At 46.1% G+C, this 26,724-nt stretch overlaps 1 protein-coding gene and 1 pseudogene across 1 annotated transcript; both read right to left on the bottom strand.

The window, feature by feature from the left end:
• Nucleotides 1-14,413: 14,413 nt before the first annotated feature.
• On the bottom strand, nucleotides 14,414-19,662 carry LOC129827250 (thiosulfate:glutathione sulfurtransferase-like; annotated as a pseudogene).
• A 280-nt stretch (nucleotides 19,663-19,942) lies between these two features.
• Nucleotides 19,943-22,881, bottom strand: LOC129827492 (LRRN4 C-terminal-like protein). Its single transcript, XM_055888396.1, has 2 exons — nucleotides 22,718-22,881; nucleotides 19,943-21,146 (listed from the first exon to the last, which is right to left on the bottom strand). Exon 2 carries the CDS (start codon nucleotides 21,142-21,144, stop codon nucleotides 20,341-20,343), a length of 804 nt encoding a protein of 267 aa, XP_055744371.1. The 5' UTR covers nucleotides 21,145-21,146; nucleotides 22,718-22,881; the 3' UTR covers nucleotides 19,943-20,340.
• Nucleotides 22,882-26,724: the final 3,843 nt, after the last annotated feature.

Raw genomic sequence — 26,724 nt, 5'->3', positions numbered from 1 at the left:
GGCCCATCTAGCCTGACTCGGATTTAGTCTCCTCGCTGCCCGGATGTACTCGAGATTACGATGGTCAGTCCAGATGAGAAAAGGGTGTTTCGCCACCTCAAGCCAATGTCTCCACACCTTCAGAGCCTTGACTACAGCTAACAACTCCCGGCCCCCCACATCATAGTTTCGCTCCGCCGGAATGAGCTTCCTCGAAAAGAAGGCACAAGGACGGAGCGTGGGTGGTACGCCCGAGCGCTGGGACAGCACGGCCCCGACCCCCGCCTCGGACGCGTCCACCTCCACTATGAACGCTAAAGAGGGGTCCGGATGCGCCAACACGGGCGCATTGGTGAACAGCTCCTTCAGACGACTGAAAGCTCTGTCCGCCTCTGCTGACCAACGCAAGCGCACCGGTCCTCCCTTCAGCAGTGAGGTAATGGGAGCAGCCACCTGACCAAAACCCCGGATAAACCTCCGGTAGTAATTGGCAAACCCTAAAAACCGCTGCACCTCTTTCACCGTGGTCGAAGTCGGCCAATTACGCACGGCTGTAACGCGGTCATCCTCCATCACCACCCCGGAGGTGGAAATACGATAACCCAGGAAGGAAACGGCCTGTTTGAAGAACTCACATTTCTCCACCTTGCAATACAGGTCATGCTCCAGCAGTCGCAATCTCATCTACGAAGGATTAAAAGACAGCTGGAGCATTTTTCAACCCATATTGCATGACGCCGTACTCATAATGGCCAGATGTAGTACTAAATGCGGTTTTCCACTCATCTCCTCCCCGGATACGCACCAGATTATACTCACTCCTCAGGTCCAATTTTGTGAAGAAGCACGCCCTGTGAAATGATTCCACCGCCGTAGCGATGAGAGGTAGTGGGTAACTAAACCCCACTGTGTTGGAATTTAGACCTCGATAATCAAGGCACGGGCGTAAACCGCCATCTTTCTTCTTAACAAAAAATAAGCTCGAGGAGACAGGTGATGCGGAGGGCCGAATGTATCCCTGTCCCAGTGATTCAGTAACATATGTCTCCATAGCTACTGTCTCCTCCTGGGACAAAGGATACACGTGACTCCTAGGAAGTGCAGCGTTCTCCAGGAGGTTTATCGCGCAGTCCCCTCGACGATGGGGTGGTAATTGGGTCGCCTTCTTTTTACTGAAGGCGATAGCCAAATCGGGATATTCAGAGGGAATGCGCACGGTGGAAACCTGGTCTGGACTCTCCACCGTAGTCGCACCAACGGCAACTCCTATACACCTGCCTGAACACTCCTCTGACCACCCCTTAAGAGCCCCCTGTCGCCAGGAAATCACCGGGTTGTGCTGAGCTAGCCAGGGAATTCCCAACACCACTGGAAACGCAGGTGAGTCGATAAGGAACAGACTAATCTGCTCCTTATGACTACCCTGCGTTACCATGTCCAGTGGTACCGTGGCCTCTCTGACCATTCCTGACCCTAATGGTCGGCTATCTAAGGAGTGCACGGGGAAAGGTAGGTCTAACGACACGAGGGGAATCCCTAGCCTTAACGCGAGCCCCCGATCTATGAAATTCCCAGCTGCGCCTGAATCGACTAGCGCCTTATGCTGTAGAGAGGGAGAAAACCCGGGGAAAGAGGTTAACACATACATATGACCAACAGGAAGCTCTGGGTAAGTCTGGTGCTGACTCACCTGGGGTGATCGAGTAGTGCTCCGCCTGCCCTCCCGACTCCTAGACGAGTTCCTCCAGCACCGGTCGGCCGTGTGCCCTCGCCGACTACAACTGGTGCAGGAGGAACTCGTCTAGGAGTCTACAGCATAAGGCGCTAGTCGACACTCCTCCTCCGCTCCCCCTCGACGCTGCCCCCCCTAACTCCATAGGGATAGGAGCAGGAGGGCTGGGAGGTGGAAACGACAGGACCTGTTCCGAACGTCTGCGGGCAGCCAGCAGGTTGTCGAGACGGATGGCCATGTCAATGAGTTCATCCAGCGTGAGGGTGGTGTCCCGACATGCTAGCTCCCTGCGGACGTCCTCCCTAAGGCTACATCGGAAATGGTCTATTAAGGCCCTGTCGTTCCACCCTGCTCCTGCGGCCAAGGTCCTGAACTCCAGGGCAAAGTCCTGTGCGCTCCTCGTCTCCTGACGCAGGTGGAACAGCCGTTCACCCGCCGCACGACCCTCTGGTGGGTGGTCAAACACAGCTCGGAATCGGCGGGTGAACTCAGGGTAATGATCCCTCGCCGAGTCTGGGCCATTCCACACTGCTTTGGCCCACTCGAGAGCTCGTCCAGTCAGACAGGAGACGAGGGCGCTCACGCTCTCCTCTCCGGAGGGAGTAGGACGAACGGTCGCCAGGTAAAGTTCCAGTTGGAGAAGGAAACCCTGACACCGAGCCGCCATTCCATCATACTCCCGTGGGAGCGCCAGACGAAGAGCCCCGGAGCCGGATGCGGTAGCAGGAACAGGAGGTGCTGGAGGAGGGGGTGCTGGAGATGAGGTGGGAAGGCCACTCCTCTCCCATCGATCCATCCTCTCCATCATTTGGTCCATAGCTGAACCAATCCTGTGGAGAACACTGGTATGATGGAGGACCCTTTCCTCCATCGATGGGAGAGGAGATGCGGCTGCTCCTGCTGATTCCATGAGCGGGTGCGGGATTCTGTCATGTGGGACTAGGTGGGTGAAGGAATCAGACGCAGAGAGTTCCACTTGGGAAAGTGCTCCTTTTACTATTGCACACAAAAAATGATAAGCCCAAACATACAAGGCGCAGAGAACAACTTGACAACCCAAAACACAGGGTGCCAAGTAAATAGTAAAATAATCCACCTCTACCTAAAACACACACACGTAACATAAAGACAATCCCGCACAAAACAAGGGCGGGTCTACCTCCTAAATATAGGGAAGCTCATTAACCGAAAACAACAGAAACACAGGTGAAACTAATAAGACAAAACAAACAGACAAACGAAAAAGGGATCGGTGGCGGCTAGTAGGACGGTGACGACGACCGCCGAGCACCGCCCGAACAGGCAGGGGAGCCAACTTCGGCGGAAGTCGTGACAATTACAATACATTCATTACAAATTTCACAACACATTAAGTGTGTGCCCTCAGGCCACTACTATACTACCACATATTTACAACACAAAATCCATGTGTATGTGTGTGTATTGTGTGTATGTTATCGTGTGTGTGTGCATGTGTCTGTGCCTGTGTTTGTGTCTCGTCACAGTCCCCGCTGATCCATAAGGCGTATTTTTATCTGTTTTTTAAATCTAATTTTACTACTTGCATGAGTTACTTGATGTGGAATAGAGTTCCACGTGGTCATGGCTCTATGTAGTACTGTGTACCTCCCATAGTCTGTTCTGGACTTGGGGATTGTGCAGAGACCTCTGCTGGCATGTGTTGTGGGGTATGCATGGGTTTCCGAGCTGTGTGCAAGTAGTTTAACAGACAGCTCAGTGCATTCAACATGTCAATACCTCTCACAAATACAAGCAGTGATGAAGTCAATCTCTCCTCTACTTTGAGCCAGGAGAGATTGACATGCATATTATTAATGTTAGCTCTCTGTGCACATTTAAGGGCCAGCCGTGCTGCACTGTTCTGGCATCTGACCACACAACTGGACAGTAGACCAGGTGCGGAAAAACTAGGGCCAGTAGGACCTGCCTTGTTCATAGCATGGTTAAGAATTCAGAGTAGTGCTTTATTATGGACAGACCTCCCCCATTTTAGTTACTATTGCATCAATGTGTTTAGTCCATGACAGTTTACAATCCAGGGTTACTCCAAGCAGTTTAGACTCCTGAACTTGCACAATTTCCATATTATTCATTACAAGATTTAATTGAGGTTTAGGATTTAGTGAATGATTTGTCCCAAATACATTGCTTTTAGTTTTTGAATTATTTAGGCCAACTTATTTCTTGCCACCCATTCTGAAACAGACTGCAGCTCTATGTTAAGTGCTGCAGTGATTTCACTTGATGTGGTAGCTGATGTGTATAGTGTTGAGTAATCAGCATAAATACACACACAGGCTTTACTCACAGTACTCATTAGTAAAGATTTTAAAAAGTAAGGGGCATGGACAGCTACCCTGGGGAATGCCTGACTCTACCTGGATTATGTTAGAGAGTCTTCCATTAAAGAACACTCTCTGCGTTCTGTTACACAGGTTACTCTCAATCCACAATATTTGTGGAAATATAAATTTATAATTTTGAACCTTTATTTAACTAGGCAAGTCAGTTAAGAACAAATTCTTATTTACAATGACGGCTTAGGAACAGTGGGTTAACTGCTTTGTTCAGGGGCAGAATGACAGATTTTTACCTTGATCTAGCAACCTTTTGGTTACTGGCCCAACTCTCTACCCACCAGGCTACCTGCCGCCCCTATAGCAGGGGATGTAAAGCCATATCACATACGTTTTTCCAACAGCAGATTATGATCAATAATGTCATAGGCTGCACAGAAGTCTTACAAAACAGCTCCCAAAATCTTTTTATTATACCTTTCTCTCAGCCAATCATCAGTCATTTGTGTACGTGCCGTACATGTTGAATGCCCTTCCCTATAAACTTGCTGAAAATCTGTTGTTCATTTGTTTACTGTAAAATAACATTGTATCTGGTCAAACACAATTTTTTCATAAAGTTTACTAAGGGTCGGTAACAGGCTGATTGGTCGGCTGTTTGAGCCAGTAAAGGGTGCTATGATATTTTTGGGAACGGAATGACTTTTTCTTCCCTCCAGGCCTGAGTGCACACACTTTCCTGTAGGCTTAGATTGAAGAGATGGTAAATAGGAGTGGCAGTATCGTCTGCTATCATCCTCATTTTCCATCCAAGTTGTCAGACCCAGGTGGCTCGCCATTATTGATAGACAACAATACCTTTTTCACCTCTTCCATACTCACTTTACGGAATTGCAAATTACAAAAAATTACTACATTTCATAATTTTGTCAGTTATATAGGTTCAGAATTTGTTGTTGGCTTGTCATGTCTAAGTTTGCTACCCTTGTCAATGAAAAAAATCATTAAAGTAGTAGGCAATATCAGTGGGTTTTGTAATGAATGAGCCATCTGATCCAATGAATGATGGAGCCAGGTTTGCCTTTTTTCCCAACATTTCCTTTAAGGTGCTCCAAAGCTTTGACTATCATTCTTTAAATCATTTATCTTGTTTCATAATATAGTTTCTTTTTCTTTTTGTTCAGTTTAGTCACATAATTTATACATTTACAGTATGTTAGCCAATCAGCTGTGCAGCCAGACTTACATGTATCTCAGCTTGGATGTTGGCCCACTACCTCAAGCTCAACCTCGACAAGACGGAAGTTGCTCTTCCTCCTGGTGAAGGCCTGCCCGCTCCAAGACCTCTCCATCACGGTTGACAACTCCATGGTGTCCCCATCCCAGAGTGCAAAGAACCTTGGCGTAACCCTGGACAACACCCTGACGTTCTCTGCAAACATAAAAGCAGTGACTTGCTCCTGCAGGTTCATGCTCTACAACAGTGTTTCCCAAACTTTTTATAGTCCCGTACACCTTCAAACATTCAACCTCCAGCTGCGTACCTCCTCTAGCACCAGGGTCAGCGCACTCTCAAATGTTGTTTTTTGCCATCATTGTAAGTCTGCCACACACACACTAAATTATACATTTATTGAACATAAGAATGAGTGTGCGTTTGTCACAACCAGGCTCTTATAGGACCAAGGCACAAAAAAATATATAATAATAATCAATTATTTTGCACTTTATCAAATCAAATCAAAGTTTATTTGTCACGTGAGTCGAATACAACAGGTGTAGTAGACCTTACAGTGAAATGCTTACTTACAGGCTCTAACCAATAGTGCAAAAAAGGTAATAGGTGAACAATAAGTAAGTAAAGAAATAAAACAACAGTAAAAAGACAGTGAAAAATAACAGTAGCGAGGCTACATACAGACACCGGTTAGTCAGGCTGATCGAGGTAGTATGTACATGTAGGTATGGTAGGGCAGCGGAACCCCTCGACAACATTCCGCTGAAAAGGCAGCGAGCGAAATTCAAAAATATTTTTTAGAAATATGTAACTTTCATACATTCACAAGTGCAATACACCAAATTAAAGCTTAACTTCTTATTAATCTACCCATCGCGTCCGATTTCAAAAAAGCTTTACAGCGAAAGCACGACATATGATTATGTTAGGTCAGAGCCTAGTCACAAAAACACATACATCCCTTTTCCAGCCAAAGAGAAGAGTCACAAAAAGCAGAAATAGAGATAAAATTAATCACTAACCTTTGATGATCTTCATCAGATGGCACTCATAGGACTTCATGTTACACAATACATGTATGTTTTGTTCGATAAAGTGCATATTTATATCCAAAAATCTCAGTTTACATTGGCGCGTTATGTTTAGTAATGTTTTGCTTCCAAAACATCCGGTGATTTTGCAGAGAGCCACATCAATTTACAGAGATAGTCATCATAAACTTTAATATAAGATACAAGTGTTATGCACAGAATTAGAGATATACTTCTCCTTAATGCAACCGCTGTGTCAGATTTTTTTTTACATTTACGGAAAAAGCAAACCATGCAATAATCTGAGTACAGCGCTCAGACAACAAATCAAGCCATACAGATGTCCGCCATGTTGGAGTCAACAGAAGTCAGAAATAGCTTTATAAATATTCACTTACCTTTGATGATCTTCATCAGAATGCACTCCCAGGAATCCCAGTTCCACAATAAATGATTGATTTGTTCGATAAAGTCCATCATTTATGTCCAAATACCTCCTTTTGTCAGCGCGTTCAGTTCACAAATCCAAACTCACGACGCGCAGGCAGGTCCAGGCGAAAGTTCAGAAGAAAAGTAAAAAAGTTCCGTTACATTTCGTAGAAACATGTCAAACGAAGTATAGAATCAATCTTTAGGATGTTTTTATCATAAATCTTCAATAATGTTCCAACTGGAGAATTCCTTTGTCTGTAGAAATGCAATGGAACAGAGCTAACTCTCACTTGAATGCGCATGACCAGCTCATGCCACTCTGGCAGACCTCTGACTCATTCAGCTCCCATTCCCCCCTCCTTTACAGTAGAAGCATCAAACAAGGTTCTAAAGATTACTGACATCTAGTGGAAGCCTTAGGAAGTGCAATTTGATCCCATAGACACTGTATATTTGATAGGTGATGAGTTTGAAAACTACAAACCTCAGATTTCCCACTTTCTGGTTGAGTTCTTCTCAGGTTTTCGCCTGCCATATGACTTCTGTTATACTCACAGACATCATTAAAACAGTTTTAGAAACCTCAGAGTGTTTTCTATCCAAATCTAATAATATGCATATATTAGCAACAGGCCTGAGTAGCAGGCAGTTTACTCTGGGCACGTGAAAATGCTGCCCCCTATCCCAAACAGTGACTATGCATATATGATGAACAGAGAGTAGCAGTAGCGTAAAAGAGGGGTTGGCGGGTGGCGGGTGGTGGGTGATGGGACACAATGCAGATAGCCCGGTTAGCTAATGTGCGGGAGTACTGGTTGGTCGGCCCAATTGAGGTAGTATGTGCATTAATGTATAGTTAAAGTGACTATGCATATATGATCAACAGAGAGTATCAGCAGCGTAAAAGAGGGGTTGGGGGGGCACACAATGCATATAGTCCGGGTAGCCATTTGATAACCTGTTCAAGAGTCTTATGGCTTTGGAGAAGCCTTTTTGTCCTAGACTTGGCACTCCGGTACTGCTTGCAATGCGGTAGTAGAAAGAACAGTCTATGACTGGGGTGGCTAGGGGTCTTTGACAATTTTTTAGGGCCTTCCTCTGACACCGCCTGGTGTAGAGGTCCTGGATGGCAGGCAGCTTAGCCCCAGTGATGTACTGGGCCGTACGCACTACCCTCTGTAGTGCCTTGCGGTCGGAGGCCGAGCAATTGCCGTACCAGGCAGCGATGCAACCAGTCAGGATGCTCTCGATGTTGCAGCTGTAGAACCTTTTGAGGATCTCAGGACCCTTGCCAAATCTTTTTAGTTTACTGAGGGGGAATAGGCTTTGTCGTGCCCTCTTCACGACTGTCTTGGTGTGTTTGGACCATTCTATTTTGTTGTTGATGTGGACACCAAGGAACTTGAAGCTCTCAACCTGCTCCCCTACAGCCCCGTCGATGAGAATGGGGGCGTGCCCTTTTCCTGTAGTCCACAATCATCTCCTAAATCTTGGTTAAATTGAGGGATAGGTTGTTATTCTGGCACCACACGGCCAGGTCTCTGACCTTCTCCCTATAGGCTGTCTCGTCATTGTCGGTGATCAGCCCTACCACTGTTGTTTTGTCTGCAAACTTTATGATGGTGTTGGATTCGTGCCTGGCCATGCAGTCGTGGGTGAACAGGGAGTACAATAGGGGACTGAGCACGCACCCCTGGGGAGCTCCAGTGTTGAGGATCAGCATGGCAAGCGGTACCGGAGTGCCAAGAAAAAGCTTCTCAACAGTTTTTACCCCCAAGCCATAAGACTCCTGAACAGGTAATCAAATGGCTATTCGGACTATATGCATTGGGTGCCCCCCCAACCCCTCTTTTATGCTGCTGCTACTCTCTGTTTATCATATATGCATAGTCACTTTAACTATACATTCATGTACATACTACCTCAATTGGGCCGACCAACCACTGCTCCCGCACATTGGCTTTACTTAGCCATCTTACATATAAAACCTTATTTGTTCATAAAAATTGTGAATAACTCACCACAGGTTAATGAGAAGGGTGTGCTTTGAAGGATGCACATAACTCTGCAATGTTGGGTTGTATTGGAGAGAGTCTCAGTCTTTTTCCACACAGTCTGTGCCTGTATTTAGTTATCATGCTAGTGGGGATCGAGAATCCACTCTCACATAGGTATGTGGTTGCAAAGGGCATCAGTGTTTTAACAGCGCGATTTGCCAAGGCAGGATACTCTGAGCGCAGCCCAATCCAGAAATCTGGCAGTGGCTTCTGAATAAATTCCATTTTCACGGAATCTCTTGTTGCAATTTTGATGAGGCTCTCTTGTTCAGATATCGGTAGGTGGACTGGAGGCAGGGCATGAAAAGGATAACGAATCCAGTTGTTTGTGTCATCCGTTTTGGGAAAGTACCTGCGTAATTGCGCACCCAACTCACTCAGGTGCTTCGCTATTTCACATTTGACATTGTCCGTAAGCTTGAGTTCATTTGCACACAAAAAATAATACAATGATGGAAAGACCTGTGTGTTGTCAGAGAAGAGCTCCAACCTCATAGCCTCAATTTTGTCCCGCACATTGAATATAGTTGCAGAAAGTCCCTGTAATCCTAGATTCAGATCATTCAGGCGAGAAAAAACATCACTCAGATAGGCCAGTCATGTGAGAAACTCATCATCATGCAAGCGGTCAGACAAGTGAAAATGATGGTTAGTAAAGAAAACTTTAAGCTCGTCTCTCAATTAAAAAAAACGTGTGAATACTTTGCCCCTTGATAAGCACACTTCTGTATATTGTAAAAGCGTTACATGGTCGCTGCCCATATCATTGCATAGTGCAGAAAATACACGAGAGTTCAGGGGCCTTTGTAACAGTCCTGACCTATTTATGTTAGTTTTTATGTGTTTATGGTCAGGGCGTTAGTTTTGGGTGGGCAGTCTATGTTATCTGTTTCTATGTTGTTTTTGGTTTGCCTGGTATGGCTCTTGATTAGAGGCAGGTGGTTTGCCTTTTCCTCTAATCAAGAGTCATATTTAGGTAGGGCATTCTCACTGTTTGTTTGTGGGTGATTGTCTCCTGTGATGTCTTTCGTCGTTGTCGATGTGTTTTTCACTTACGGGACTGTTTGGCTGTTCGTGTGTTTCGATGTAACGTTCCTGTCCGTGAGTTTACGTTTATGTATGTGAGTTTATGTTCAGGTTCCGTTCTACGTCGTTTTGTTATTTTGTAGTTTTGAAAGTGTTTTGTTTTGTTTCGTGTTACCATCTTCATCGTTGTTAATAAATAAAGATGGCATATTTCCCTGAACCCGCATTTTGGTCAGAAGATCCTTCTCTCCTCACCTCATCTGAGGATGAGGAAAGCGACAGCTATAACAGAATCACCCACCAACAAACAGAGACCAAGCGGTATGGGAATGCTCGACGGAGCAACAAGGACTTCTGGACTTGGGAGGAGATCCTGGACGGTAGAGGACCTTGGGCTCAACCAGGGGAATATCGCCGTCCAAAGGAGGAGAAGAAGGCAGCCACAGCCCAGGAGCGCTGGTATGAGGAGGCAGCGCGACGACGCGGTTGGGAGCCCGTGAGTCAGACCAAAATTTTTTTTGGGGGGGGGCACACGAGGAGTGTGGCAAAGCCGGGTAGGATACCCGAGCCAACTCCCCGTGCTTACCGTGGAGGTAGAAGGCGTCGTACTGGTAAGACACCGTGTTATGCGGTAAAGCGCACGGTGTCCCCAGTACGCGTGCTTAGCCCAGTGCGGGCTATTCCACCTTGCCGCACTGGGAGGGCTAGGTTGGGCATCGAGCCGGGTGCCATGAAGCCGGCCCAACGTAGCTGGTCTCCAGTACGTCTCCTCGGGCCGGTGTACATGGCACCAGCCTTACAGGTGGTGTCCCCGGTTCGCCTGCATAGCCCAGTGCGGGCTATTCCACCTCGCCGCACTGGCAGGGCTACGGGGTTCATTCAACCTGGTAGGGTTGGGGAGGCTCGGTGCTCAAGAGCACGTGTCCTCCTTCACGGTCCGGTAGACCCGGTGCCACCTCCATGTACCAGTCCTCCGGTGGCAGCCCCCCGTACCAGGCTGTCTCGCCGGGTTCTCTCTCCTGCTGTTTCCTCCTCTCCAGCGCAGCCGGTGCCTAGACCACGCACCAGGCTGTCTCTCCTTCTCCTCCCTACAGAGCTATCTGTCTCCCCAGCGCCATCTGAGCCATCTGTCTCCCCAGCGCCATCTGAGCCATCCGTCTCCCCAGCGCCATCTGAGCCATCCGTCTCCCCAGCGCCATCTGAGCCATCCGTCTCCCCAGCGCCATCTGAGCCATCCGTCTCTCCAGCGCCATCTGAGCCATCCGTCTCCCCAGCGCCGTCTGAGCCATCCGTCTGCCATGAGCCTGCAAAGCCGCCCGTCTGCCATGAGCCTGCAAAGCCGCCCGTCTGCCATGAGCCTACAGAGCCATCCGCCAGACAGGAGCCGCTAGAGCCGTCAGCCAGACAGGAGCCGCTAGAGCCGTCAGCCAGACAGGATCTGCCAGAGCCGCCAACCAGACAGGATCTGCCAGAGCCGCCAACCAGACAGGATCTGCCAGAGCCGCCAACCAGACAGGATCTGCCAGAGCCGCCAACCAGACAGGATCTGCCAGAGCCGCCAACCAGACAGGATCTGCCAGAGCCGCCAATCAGCCATGAGCAGCCAGAGCCGTCAGAGAGCCATGAGCAGCCAGAGCCGTCAGAGAGCCATGAGCAGCCAGAGCCGTCAGAGAGCCATGAGCAGCCAGAGCCGTCAGAGAGCCATGAGCAGCCAGAGCCGTCAGAGAGCCATTAGCAGCCAGAGCCGTCAGAGAGCCATGAGCAGCCAGAGCCGTCAGAGAGCCATGAGCAGCCAGAGCCGTCAGAGAGCCATGAGCGTCGAGAGCCGTCAGCCTGCCATGAGCGTCGAGAGCCGTCAGCCTGCCATGAGCGTCGAGAGCCGTCAGCCTGCCATGAGCGTAGAGAGCCGTCAGCCTGCCATGAGCGTCGAGAGCCGTCAGCCTGCATGGACCTGCCAGAGCCGTCCGGCCAGGACCTGCCAGAGCCGTCCAAACAGGACCTGTCAGAGTCCTTCAGCCGGGATCTGCCCCTTGTCCCGGTGTTGCCCCTTGTCCCGGTGCTGCCCTTTGTCCCGGTGCTGCCCCTTGTCCCGGTGCTGCCCCTTGTCCCGGTGCTGCCCCTTGTCCCGGTGCTGCCCCTTGTCCCGGTGCTGCCCCTTGTCCCGGTGCTGCCCCTTGTCCCGGTGCTGCCCCTTATTCCGGTGCTGGTCCTTATCCTGGTGCTGCCCCTTGTTCCGGTGCTGCCCCTTGTCCCGGTGCTACCCCTTGTCCCGGTGCTGCCCCTTGTCCCGGTGCTGGCTGTTTATTTTGGGGAAAGTAGTTTTAGGGTGGTCAGTGGAGGGGGTAGACAGAAGAGGGGAGTGACTATGGTGGTGTGGGGACAGCGTCCTGAGCCGGAACCACCACCGTGGTCAACTGCCCACCCGGACCCTCCCCTGGACTTTGTGCTGGTGCGCCCGGCGTTCGCACCTTGAGGGGGGGGTACTGTAACAGTCCTGACCTATTTATGTTAGTTTTTATGTGTTTATGGTCAGGGCGTTAGTTTTGGGTGGGCAGTCTATGTTATCTGTTTCTATGTTGTTTTTGGTTTGCCTGGTATGGCTCTTGATTAGAGGCAGGTGGTTTGCCTTTTCCTCTAATCAAGAGTCATATTTAGGTAGGGCATTCTCACTGTTTGTTTGTGGGTGATTGTCTCCTGTGATGTCTTTCGTCGTTGTCGATGTGTTTTTCACTTACGGGACTGTTTGGCTGTTCGTGTGTTTCGATGTAACGTTCCTGTCCGTGAGTTTACGTTTATGTATGTGAGTTTATGTTCAGGTTCCGTTCTACGTCGTTTTGTTATTTTGTAGTTTTGAAAGTGTTTTGTTTTGTTTCGTGTTACCATCTTCATCGTTGTTAATAAATAAAGATGGCATATTTCCCTGAACCCGCATTTTGGTCAGAAGATCCTTCTCTCCTCACCTCATCTGAGGATGAGGAAAGCGACAGCTATAACAGCCTTGCTATAACAAAGTTAACCATTTTCACTGTAGTGTCCAAAACGTCTTTCAAGCTGTCAGGCATTCCCTTGGCAGCAAGAGCCTGCTGCAGTGTACCCAAGTGGCGTCGGTAGCAACTGCTTGCAAGTGCATTACCACTCCACTATGTCTCCCTGTCATGGGTTTTGCACCATTAGTACAGATACCAACACATCTTGACCACCAAAGTCCATTTGATGTCACAAAGCTGTCCAGTACTTTAAAAAAATCCTCTCCTGTTGTCCTGGTTTCCAGTAGTTTGCAGAAGAGGATGTCTTCCTTAATTGACCCCCCCATAAACGTAACGGACATATACCAGGAGCTGTGCCAGGCCCGCCACGTCTGTTGACTCATCCAGCTGTAATGCTTGTATGCGAAGGAGTAATTGTTTCAAAACATCTCCTGCCATGTCACTGATGCGTCGTGAAACAGTGTTGTTTGATGAAGGCATTGTCTGTATAGTTTTTTGGGCCTTTTCCCCCAGCAATGTCCCAGCCATGTCCGCGGCAGCAGGAAGAATTAAGTCTTCCACAAGGGCTTGCTTGTCCTAGCCACTCGGTAGCTCACCATAAAAGACGCTTCTAGCCCCTTCTTATTAATGATATCTGTTGCTTTTATACATGTCTTACTACTCGAAAGTTGTCTTAATTCTCGCTCAAAAAACTCCTTATTTTTCAAATTGGCATATTTTGTTTCTAAATGTCTGCGCAAGAATGAAGGTTTCATCGAGTTATGAGATAGTACTTTTGCACATATAACACACTGTGACTGAGGAAAGGCACTACTCCCAATATAAGTGAACCCCATATCAATGTAGTTCTCATCATATTTGTGCCTCTTCGATGGTCCAACGCACCTGTCTGTTGTTCAGTGCTTTCCCGGGTAAGTGGGCAGTAGCTCTTCGGCTGCATCAGAATCACAACTGTCAGTGTCCATGCTAGCTGGGCTAACATCAAATATAGAATTACTATACTGATGCTAGCATTGGATGTGCTCGTGGAAGCAGAACAACTTGTGTCGTCGACAGGTGCAGGTGTAGTACTGCTGGTAGTAGCAGTACTACCAGTAGAGTTGGTATTGTTCTTTTTGGACGCAGGCCGTACTCTTTTAAAGCATTTAGCAGCAGCCAATATATATTTTTTAACACATACACTGCATGTCTGATAACATGTCCGATAATGGACTAATTTCAGGCAAAGCCAGGGGTTTCCCTTTATGTCTATGGGATGTAGATGTGTATCACCTGGATAATGTGCCACGGTGCAACTTCAGCTGTTCCGTCCATGAGGAGGATGAGGGGAAAGGGGATTGGTTTAGAGGAAAGTCTTACTGAAGGCAATAAGCAGTCCAAGGCTACAGCCATGGTAGAGGTAGAAGATGGGAAAAGTGGAGCACTATGGGGAAACGTGGTAAAAAGAAACCCCACAAAACTACTAATTGTACAATCTTATTCTCCATCTTTATTTTAAAATATAACACATCAGCAAAAACAAGTTAAAGTAGCAAAATGTTTCAGCAAAATGTAAGCATCATTTGTGCATTTTTATCCTCTGGTTTCACAATGCAGGCTAATCGTGCACCTCATTTACCCCCTCTCAGACCTCTCCTGGTATCCTCCGGCATAGTTGACGGACCTGAAATTAGAGAAGGCAGACATCATCCTTTACCAAAAATTCCCAAGGCATCAAACAGAGTATACAGAGCAGTATTGTCAAAACATATACTCGTACTTTTGGAATCCCAGGCCTCGTGCCTTGTCTGTGGCCACGCCTCCTCGCCGGCCCATCTGACAGTGAAACACCAGCTCAGGGGCATCCAGGGGAGGTTTGGGCTAGAGGTCGACCGATTAATCGGAATGGCATTTTTGGACACCGATTTGGTCGTTTTTTAAATTGTATTTTTTTACACCTTTATTTAATCTTTATTTAACTAGGCAAGTCAGTTAAGAAACACATTCTTATTTTCAATGACAGCCTAGGAACAGTGGGTTAACTGCCTCGTTCAGGGGCAGAACTACAGATTTTTACCTTGTCAGCTCGGGGGATTCAATCTTGCAACCTTACAGTTAACTAGTCCAACGCTCTAACCACCTGATTACATTGCACTCCATGAGGAGCCTGCCTGTTACGCGAATGCAGTAGAAGCCAAGGTAAGTTGCTAGCTAGCATTAAACTTATCTTATAAAAAACAATCAATCATAATCACTAGTTAACTACACATGTTTGATGATATTACTAGTTTATCTAGCGTGTCCTGCGTTGCATATAATCGATGCGGTGCGTATCGTTGCTCCAATGTGTACCTAACCATAAACATCAATGCCTTTCTTAAAATCAATACAGAAGTATATATTTTTAAACCTGCATATTTAGCCAAAAGAAATCCAGGTCAGCAGGCAATATTAACCAGGTGAAATTGTGTCACTTCTCTTGCGTTCATTGCACGCAGAGTCAGTGTATATGCAACAGTTTGGGCTGCCGAATTTGCAGAATTTTACGTAATTATGACATAACATTGAAGGTTGTGCAATGTAACAGGAATATTTAGACTTATGGATGCCACCCGTTAGATAAAATACGGAACGGTTCCGTATTTCACTGAAAGAATAAACGTCTTGTTTTCGAGAAGATAGTTTCCAGATTCGACCATATTAATGACCTAAGGCTCGTATTTCTGTGTGTTATTATGTTATAACTAAGTATATGATTTGATAGAGCAGTCTGATTGAGCGGTGGTAGGCAGCAGCAGGCTCGTAAGCATTCATTCAAACAGCACTTTCCTGCGTTTTGCCAGAAGCTCTTCACTGTGCTTCAAGCCTATCAACTCCCGAGATTAGGCTGGTGTAACCGATGTGAAATGGCTAGCTAGTTAGCGGGGTGCGCGCTAATAGCGTTTCAAACGTCACTCGCTCTGAGACTTGGAGTAGTTATTCCCCTCATAATCAGTCGACCTCTAGTTTGGGCACACCGTATTTTGCATGGATCTCAGCAGGGTCCAGCGCTAGGGCACTAGGGCACTCTCCACTGTATCAACTGGGAGAGGAGACACAGGAAGTTTACAATATGGCTCAATTTACAATAAAATAAATATACCAAAATAGCTGGCTCAGTGACAACAACAATAAATCAATCCTGTTTAGCAAATTTTGGGCTGAATTATACCCATGTAAATTGGGGTTCATTATTTTTCCAAAGGTTTGGACTCCGGACAAGCAAATCCCAATTGGACCTGAGAGTGTAACTCAACTCAAGGACTCCGACTGGGAGCTCACCTGGAATATGGATTGATCCTGGAATGTGTCCTCTGTCTACCTCCTCTTTGGTCCGTGCATCAACCTTCTGGCCAGTTGTTCTTGGCCAGAAGGGCCTTGAGGTCAGAGTAGGAGATATCCTTATCTGTGGAGAGGTCAATTTGCTACATGTAACACCATGGTGTCAAGGCTTTATTTAGCCTAGTGCAAACTTAACATACATGATTTACAACTACCTTCATGCTGCTTCCTGGCACTGACCATAACATTCCTTTCCGGAAATAAACGTGTAGGACAATAAAATATATTCTACTACTGAGTCAGACAGTGCAGATTGCAGAAGTTGCCCCAAAAAAAGACAGAAAAGTTGAGTCATTGTATGATAGCACACGACCAGCCACTTTCAAACCACACATTGCCTATCAAATCCAATTATCCACCCCTAACTATAACATTTTCCGACAAGATAGAACTGCCAAAGGGGGCGGAGTTGCAATCTACTGCAGAGATAGCCTGCAGAGTTCTGTTTTACTATCCAGGTCTGTGCCCAAACAATTTGAGTTTCTACTTTTAAAAATCCACCTTTCCAGAAACAAGTCTCTCACCGTTGCCGCTTGCTACAGACCACCTTCTGCCCCCAGCTGTGCCATGGACACCATATGTGAATTGATTTCCCCCCATCTATCTTCAGAGCTCGTGCTGTTAGGTGACCTAAACTGGGACATGCTTAACACCCCGGTCATCCTACAATCTAAGCTTGATGCCCTCAATCTCACACAAATTATCAATGAACCTACCAGGTACAAACCCAAATCCGTAAACACGGGTACCCTTATAGATATCATCCTAACCAGCCTGCCCTCTAAATACACCTCTGCTGTCTTCAACCAGAATCTCAGTGATCACTGCCTCATTGCTTGCGTCTGTAATGGGTCTGCGGTCATACGACCACCCGTCATCACTGTCAAACGCTCCCAAACACTTCAGCGAGCAGGCCTTTCTAATCGACCTGGCCCGGGTATCCTGGAAGGATATTGACCTCATTCCGTCAGTAGGGAATGGTTATTCTTTAAAAGTGCTTCCCTCACAATCTTAAATAAGCATGCCTCATTCAAAAATGTGGAACCAGGGCCTCCCGGGTGGCGCAGTGGTCTAGGGCACTGCATCGCAGTGCTAACTGCGCCACCAGAGTCTCTGGGTTCGCGCCCAGGCTCTGTCGCAGCCGGCCACGACCGGGAGGTCCGTGGGGCGACGCACAATTGGCATAGCGTCGTCCGGGGTAGGGAGGGTTTGGCCGGTAGGGATATCCTTGTCTCATCGCGCTCCAGCGACTCCTGTGGCGGGCCGGGCGCAGTGCGCGCCAACCAAGGGGGGCCAGGTACACGGTGTTTCCTCCGACACATTGGTGCGGCTGGCTTCCGGGTTGGAGGCGCGCTGTGTTAAGAAGCAGTACGGCTGGTTGGGTTGTGCTTCGGAGGACGCATGGCTTTCGACCTTCGTCTCTCCCGTGCCCGTACGGGAGTTGTAGCGATGAGACAAGGTAGTAATTACTAGCGATTGGATACCACGAAAATTTGGGAGAAAATGGGATAAAAAATAAAATTTTAAAAAAATAAAAAATAAATGTGGAACCAGGAACAGATATAGCCCGTGGTTCACTCCAGATCTGACTGCCCTTGACCAGCACAAAACATCCTGTGGTTTACGGCATTAGCATCGAATAGCCCCCGCGATATGCAACTTTTCAGGGAAGTTAGGAACCAATATACACAGGCAGTTAGGAAAGCAAAGGCTAGCTTTTTCAAACAGAAATTTGCATCCTGCAGCACAAACTCCAAAAAGTTCTGGGACACTGTAAAGTCCATGGAGAATAAGAGCACCTCCTCCCAGATTCCCACTGCACTGAGGCTAGGAAACACTGTCACCACCGATAAATCCACGATAATTGAGAATTTCAAGAAGTAATTTTCTACTGCTGGCCATGCTTTCCACCTGGCCACCCCGTCAACAGCTTTGCACCCCCCACAGTAACTTGCCCAAGCCTCCCCCATTTCTCCTTCACCCAAATCCAGATAGCTGATGTTCTGAAAGAGCTGCAAAATCTGGACCCCTACAAATCAGCCGGGCTAGACAATCTGGACCCTGTCTTCCTAAAATTATCAGCCGGAATTGTTGCAACCCCTATTACTAGTCTGTTCAACCTCTTTCGTATTGTCTGAGATCCCCAAAGATTGGAAAGCTGCCACGGTCATCCTCCTCTTCAAAGGGGGAGACACTCTAGACCCAAACTACTACAGACCTATATCTTTCCTACCCTGCCTTTCTAAGGTCTTCGAAAGCCAAGTTAACAAACAGATCACCGACCATTTTTAATCTTCTCCTTCTCCTTTTAATCCTTCTCCGCTATGCAATCTGGTTTCCGAGCTGTTCATGGGTGCATCTCAGCCACGCTCAAGGTCCTAAACGATATCATAACTGCCATCGATAAAAGACAATACTGTATTCATCGAACTGGCCAAGGCCTTAGACTCTATCAATCACCACATTCTTATTGGCAAACTCAACAGCCTTGGTTTCTCAAATGACTGCCTCGCCTGGTTCACCAACTACTTCTCAGACAGAGTTCAGTGTGTCAAATTGGAGGGCCTGTTGTCCGAACCTCTGGCAGTCTCTATGGGGGTGCCACAGGGTTCAAATCTCGGGCCGACTCTCTCCTCTGTATACATCAATGATGTCGCTCTTGCTGCTGGTGATTCTCTGATCCACCTCTATGCAGACAACACCGTTCTGTATACATCTGGCCCTTATTTGGACACTGTGTTAACTAACCTCCAGACGAGCTTCAATGCCATACAATTCTCCTTCCGTAGCCTCCAACTGCTCTTAAATGGAAGTAAAACTAAATGCATGCTCTTCAACCGATCGCTTTTTTAAATATAATTCACTGAAGCTTGAGACTCATATCTCCCTCACTAACTTTAAGCACCAACTGTCAGAGCAGCTCACAGATCACTGCACATATCCCATCTGTAAATAGCCCATTCAACTACCTCATCCCCATACTGTTATTTAGTTTTTTTGCTACTTTGCACTCCAGTATCTCTACTTGCACATTCATCTTCTGCACATCTATCACTCCGGTGTTAAATTGCTAAATTGTAATTATTTCACCACTATGGCCTATTTATTGCCTTACCTCCGTTATCTTACCTCATTTGCGCACACTGTACATAGACTTATTTTCTACTGTGTTATTGACTGTATGTTTGTTTATTCCATGTGTAACTCTGTGTTGTTGTTTGTGTCGCACTGCTTTGCTTTATCTTGGCCAGGTCGCAGTTGTAAATGAGAACTCGTTCTCAACTAGCCTACCTGGTTAAATAAAGGTGAAATAAAAAAATACAAAAATTAACCTGGTGTTACACTGACAAAATCAATGACATTTGATCCAATGTATTATGGCTCACAGAGACAGATGATAAAACGGCGCTGCGAACTGCACGAAGAAGGTAAATGCAGAATACAGTCGTAGAATACGCATATATACCTGAATTTGCCATCTTGTTTATCGGTGCCCATTTGAATGGAATCTTCTCATGTAGTACTGTATTTCCTCATTCGTTCCATGTTGATTGTTTGAGTGGTAATCATTGGACGACATTCTTAAAAAGGGGGCACTTCAGCCAGTATTGAAGCTATAGCCAATCAGACTGATCTTCAACCGCACATCATACTCAAGTTTCAAAATAAAAGTTGCATTACTGTAATAGGAACTTTTATTACTTCCAACAGTATTAATTTAGTTTTATCAAAATATGATGTTCCTTACGTTAAAAACAATCACTCACACAAACTCAGCCAAAATTATGAAAGCACTTTTATTAGAAAAACAATTGCTTTTGTTATTCATCATGATTATTCAGTTAGTTTTATTTATTCTACACATGAATCTGACTGCCATAACTGCTCTGTCTTGATCCTTCTGAACACAAGTTAATTTGCCAGCAAACAACCTGCAGTCTCTTTAGTCACAACACCTCTTAAGATTTTGTTAGGGTTATTTAGTTCACAAAAGTCCAAAGTTCTTTAATTCCTATATTCATAAGTGCAGGATTCTGAACAACCTGAGCACAGTGCTGGTGAGTCACTGGTGAGTGAAGCCATTTTGTCTCTGTCCCGTCCCAGTTGCTTTACTCCTACATTCTTTCTAAGGGTCGCCTGTGCTACTGAATCACTATACCGTCTGTAATCTCAAAACTGGATCACAGCATTCCCTCTGTGCTGTAGGAGGGGTTTCCCAGCCCCTCTGCGGAGTTTTCCCCTGTTTTACATGTATGTCGCCTCCAGAGGACCAGGGTGACCAGGAAAAGGAGCAGGAGAAAACCCAGCCCCCCTCCGATAACCCCTGCCCTTAGGGCCAGGTTGGTGGCCTCAGGGGGGTCGTAGCGCAGGCAGGAGAGCTTCGAGGGGGCGCTGGTTCCCGCCATGTTCACAGCCTCCACACACACCTTGACACCTGCCTCTAGTTCCCCCAGCGCCCCGCTCCGAGAATCACCCCCGAACTGGAGAGGTTCTTCTCTTCGATCTTCGATCACGACCCGGTACCCAGATACCACAGAGGCTGGGGCGCACCACCGTACCTCTGCCCCCCCATTAGCGCCTGGCACTAGCTTCTGGAGGTGTGGAGCATGAGGGGGCTCGCCTGCACCACTTAGACCAGGGCAGAGGCATCTGGTCTGAGCAGAGAGCTGGGAGCAGGGGAGCTGGTTGTCCTGGCAGGGATGGTAGTCACAGGGCTTGGACTGCATCGGAACTAGAGTAAAAGCTGATGAGGCTTTGCTGTGGTTAGGAGGGAAATGGGAAGCATCCTCTTCAGTGTCGTCATCTTCGTCGTAGTCGAAGCCCATGCCGGTAACGTATTGGATCTTGGGGTATGTGACTGGCGGGGAGGTGGGAACGGCGTGTGTGAGAAGGGGGCGGGTGTTGATGAGGCGGGTGGGAAGCAGGTCAGGGGTCAGTAGTGGTAGAAGGAGCATAGCAGCCAAGTTCCAGCAGAATGACATCATCTCTGTGGAACAGAAATGGAAAGATTATAACCACAAGTAGGAATTACCTCCCACATTATCACCATGTCAACCCGTACAGGAGGAGGCACAGGATAAAACAGACAGAAAGATATGAATGATAATGTACTGTAGGACAACCGGTTCACAGAGAGATAATGTGCTTCAGGACAACCAGTTCACAGAGAGATAATGTACCTTTGGACAACCAGGTCACAGAGAGATAATGTGCTGTAGGACAACCAGGTCACAGAGAGATAATGTACTGTTGGACAACCAGGTCACAGAGAGATAATGTACTGTCGGACAACCGGTTCACAGAGAGATAATGTACCGAAAGACAACCAGTTCACAGAGAGATAATGTACTGTCAGACAACCGGTTCACAGAGAGATAATGTGCTGTAGGACAATCGGTTCACAGAGAGATAATGTACCGTGGGACAACCGGTTCACAGAGAGATAATGTACTGTAGGACAACCAGGTCACAGAGAGATAATGTACTGTAGGACAACCGATTCAGAGTGAGATAATGTACTGTAGGACAACCGGGTCACAGAGAGATAATGTACTGTAGGACAACCAGGTCACAGAGAGATAATGTACTGTAGGACAACCAGGTCACAGAGAGATAATGTACTGTAGGACAACCAGGTCACAGAGAGATAATGTACTGTTGGACAACCAGGTCACAGATAGAAAATGTACTGTTGGACAACCAGGTCACAGAGAGATAATGTACTGTAGGACAACCGGTTCACAGAGAGATAATGTACCGTAGGACAACCGGTTCACAGAGAGATAATGTACTGTAGGACAACCAGGTCACAGAGAGATAATGTACTGTAGGACAACCGATTCAGAGTGAGATAATGTACTGTACAAAGGTTACAAAGATGGACAACGCTGCCCACCCCATTTAGTCACTATTGTACATAAAGCAGTGTGGAGTGGAGGCTGCTGAGGGGAGGACGGCTCATAATAATGGCTGCAATGGAGCGTATGGAAGGGCATCAAACCATGTGTTTGATGTACTTGATACCATTCCACTTATTCCGCTACAGCCATTACCACGAGCCCGTCCTCCCCAATTAATGTGCCACTAACCTCCTGTGGTAGATAAGCATCCTGGGGTTATATAGGATTTACAAATGTATGTAGGTGAAGGGTCACTTGTTAGGGCTTTAATAATGAACATTCATTGGCTCAGATGAGTAACCATTAAAAACACAACAAAGGGAAAGTGGAGTCTCCATCAGCTAGTGCTCTCTTCTCAGTTGGCAGCGTGCCAGACAAATCTGTGGGAACCGGAGCTGAACTCTCAACACATGCTAGTCCTCTATTTAGCTTCCACATACTTTCATCCATAGAATAACACAGCAACATTCTAAATGATTAAAGTTGTTGTATGGTTTTATCTGAGTTGATGTTGACTAGGTTAATCAATCATTCATCTTTTTAGGTGGTTGTGAAAAAGCGAGAAACATGAGTACAGTCATGCTCTCAAACATCACCATAGCAACCAAGTGAAAGAAAACTATAACATACCAATGCGAGTAGTGATCTTTTACTATACCTGAAATGTAGAATAATAGGATATCTAATGTCTCTCCCGCAATCCCTCTTCACTCTTCTTTGTTATTTTCTTAACTCTCACATTCTCTCTCTTTCCCTCCCTCTCTCTTTCTCCACACCAGCGTCTTCTTTTATTCTCACCAAACTTCCCCCTCCTTTTTAACACCCCCTCATTTCTACCCTCTGTGCTTCTCTCTCTCCCCCCCCTCTCTCTCTTTCTCTCAATTCAATTCTCTCTATCTCTCACTCCAGGTCTCCTTGGCTCTTTCCGTTAGGGGGGAGGGTGTACTGTTCGTATGTGTCCCTCCTTGCATACTAATTTACTCATCAGTAGTAGTAGGCAAGCTTGAACAGGCTTGTTTGTGTGTGTCAGTGTGTTTTTCTATGAGGAGGAATATAGTATGTTGGCTGTTCATTACATAATTGTATGACAAAGTGCCCATGTATTTTTGTGTGTAATGTATGTGTATAGAACACGAGTTTGGGATCAGATCCTTTTAAAGCATGTGACTCACATACTCACATTCCAGTGTGTGCAGGAGTGTGTCAGCATGTGTGAGGGTGAATGCTTGAGTTTGTGAGTGAGGGAGGGAGGGAATGTTTGAGCATGCATGTGTATTGTTACAATCTCCATGGTGTTCATTGTTGCAGACCTGAAGGAGAGGAGGATAGGGGTTGGGCTCCAGTCCTTTTAAGGAGAGCTGGCAAGGTGGACTAGCTGGGACATGACAGAAGTACCAGCATCTGACTGATAAAGAGAGCGAACCAGGAAATCAGAATCAGAGCTGGAATCACTTAGCTTCCTCTTTGTCCCATGCTACACCCCAAATACTACTGCTACCCAACACCTCACTGATACCCCCATACCCTGAGTTGTTATCTACTACTACAATCCACAACATGACACCTCATCTTGACTACAAGATGTGGTCACCTGATACTACCCCCAACATGTCACCTTAAACCCCAAATATTATGAGTTGTAACTTTATTAGTGGGTGTTATGCAAAGACTTGTCTATACTTATATGAAGTTCAAGTGAATAATTTATGTATGAAGAAGTAGAATGTATGTATCATGGAGTGAGACTATAGGTATACACAGTGTATTTGGAAAGTATTCATACCCCTTGACTTTTTCTACATTTTGTAATGTAACAGCCTTATTCTAAAATGTATTTAAGAAATGTTTATTCTCATCAATCTGCACACAATAGCCCATAATGACAAAGAAAAACATGTTTTTAGACATTTTTGCAAATGTATATACGTATAAGGAAAAAGCACAAATAAATTTACGTAAGTATTCAGACACTTTACTTAGTACTCTGTTGAAGCATCTTTGGCAGCAATTACAGCCTCAAGTCTTCTTGGGAATGACACTACAACTTTGGCACACCTGTATTTGACAGTGGTGTAAAGTACTTAAGTAAAAATACTTTAAAGTACTACTTAAGTTGTTTTTGAGGGTATCTGTACTTGACTTTACTATTTATAAAGTAAATTTATAAATTATGGCACTCAAAATTATTAGTTACAAATTGAATGCTAACAGTAAAGGAAAAAGGTCCAATTCACACACTTATCAAGAGAATGTCCCTGGTCTTCCCTACTGCCTCACTCAACATAAATGCTTCCTTTTAAATTATGTCTGAGTGTTGGAGTATGGTCCTGGCTGTGAAAAAAACGAATACAAAAATGGAATTGTGCCGTCTGGTTTGCTAAATACAATGAATTTGATGTATAGCATTTACTTTTACTTTGTACTTGTATTCAAGTATGACAATTTAGTACTTTTTCCACCACTGTACTAAAGTCCATTTAAAATGTGATATTTTTTTACTTTTACTCAAGTAGTATTTTACTGGGTTACTTTCACTTTGACTTGAGTCATTTTATATTAAGGTATGCCAATTGAATACTTGTTCCACCTCTGGTATTTGGGGAGTTTCTCACATTATTTTCTGTAGATACTCTCAAGCTCTGTCAGGCTGGATGGGGAAAGTCGCTGCACCGCTATTTTCAGGTCTCTCCAGAGATGGTCGATCAGGTTCAAGTCCGGGCTCTGGCGGGCCACTCAAGGTCATTCAGAGACTTGTCCCAAAGCCACTCCTGCGTTGTCTTGGCTGTGTGCTTAGGGTCGTTGTCCTGTTGGAAGGTGAACCTTCGCCCCAAGTCTGAGGTCCTGAGCGCTCTGGAGCAGGTTTTTAATCAAGGTTCTCTCTGTACTTTGCTCCGTTCATCTTTCCCTCGATCCCGACTAGTCTCCCAGTCCCTGCCGCTGAAAAACAGCTGGCACCACCATGCTTCATCGTAGGGATGGTGCTAGGTTTCCTCCAGACGTGACGCTTGGCATTCATGCCAAAGAGTTCCATCTTGGTTTCATCAGACTAGATAATCTTGTTTTTCATGGTCTGAGAGTCCTTCAGGTGACTTTTGGCAAACTCCAACTGTGCTGTCATGTGCCTTTTACTGAGAAGTGGCTTCCATCTGGCCTACCATAAAGGCCTGATTGGTGGAGTGCTGCAGAGATGGTTGTCCTTCTGGAAGGTTCTCCTATCTCTACAGAGGAACTCTTGAGCTCTGTCAGTGGGACCAACAGGTTATTGGTCACCTCCCTGACCAGTGGCAATTTTAGCATGTAAATCTTGGTGGGGGAAACAAACATTTTGGGGGGGGATGCATACCAGCAAAGCTACTACACAACAGAACACAAACAAATACATGACTTGCACTATAACTGTGACAAACACCAAAAACTGTTAGGGCCTACATAAAGCTGTCCCAACAGCAGTCCCAACACCTTACCACTGCTACACCTGGCTATCAGTGGAGCCTTGTCTGGCAGCAAAACAGTTCATTCAGCCTCATTTACTGGCTTTACATTTTTTTTTGCTGATATGGCTGACTTGCTTAAACAAATGTGATTTCTACTGACAATTGAGACGTACAAACTATGACATAAGGGGACGACAAGCAGATAAGAGTTCATCTGTAATTTTGATTAAGACATTAATGAGCGAGCTTGGACGGACATAGTCAATATAACTATTTGTTCAGCACTTTTAAATGTACAGCAACAGAATTCAGAACACGTGTCATTCTTAGTGTTCACCCTGTACATCAAGTCAGAACCGTATGATAAATAAAGAGGGCATTTAAGCAGACAATGAAAGCTCTACAAATATTCAATGATTACATTTCTCTAAAACAGGTTATAGGCTACATGTGCACCACCAAGTCAAAACAGTACATGAAATTAAGAGGGAAAAATAGACCAAATTATTAGGGTGAGGCACATGGGCTTACTACACAACATACACTTAGTATTACTAGTATTACTTTCTTAGCTACGGTATACATATCTCCCTGGCATAATACATCATTTATGCAACTGCATACAATACATTTTTGGACCCACCTTGTTGTGCTGTGCTCACTTGAACAGGAAGATGGTGCGGCATTCCTTTGTGGGCAAATTTTGTCATCAAACTTTGTCATCAAAGTCTGGCATTCTCTGGATTTATGGTGCTTTCAAGACAAATGGGAACTCAGAAAAAAACATGGTTGAATCAAGATGACGTCAATGAACTTCAGGTCATGAGGTCAATGATTCAGGTAGCTCGAGAAAGAGGCCCATGTTCCCGACTTACAATTCTGAGTTGGATGACCATTCAATACTTATTTTCCCAGTCGGAGCTAGTTTTGTCCCGAGTTCCCAGTTGTAATGAACTCACTGAAGTCAGATTTCCCAGTTCCAAGTTAACAGTTGTTTTGAACGCGGCAGAAATCATGCTGGATTGACAGCATGGCCAATGTTGAATGTTTATTATTTTAAACTAGGAAAAGAGACCCTGCAACCCAGACTTGGGACCACACAGCCACTCCACTGTATACCAGGCTAGTGATTGCTTTGCAATATTTGCAGTTAGCCATGGATTCCTTCCAAACCATTCATTGTTGAATTTGCGATTTCTAACTTGTTGTGTAATGTTTATGTCCAATGGCA

Source organism: Salvelinus fontinalis, chromosome 29 (genome assembly GCF_029448725.1).
Source record: "Salvelinus fontinalis isolate EN_2023a chromosome 29, ASM2944872v1, whole genome shotgun sequence".
Classification (NCBI taxonomy): Eukaryota; Metazoa; Chordata; class Actinopteri; order Salmoniformes; family Salmonidae; genus Salvelinus; species Salvelinus fontinalis.
The sequence above is the reverse complement of the archived record's forward strand: the minus strand, read 5'-3'. Positions and strand labels throughout refer to the sequence as shown.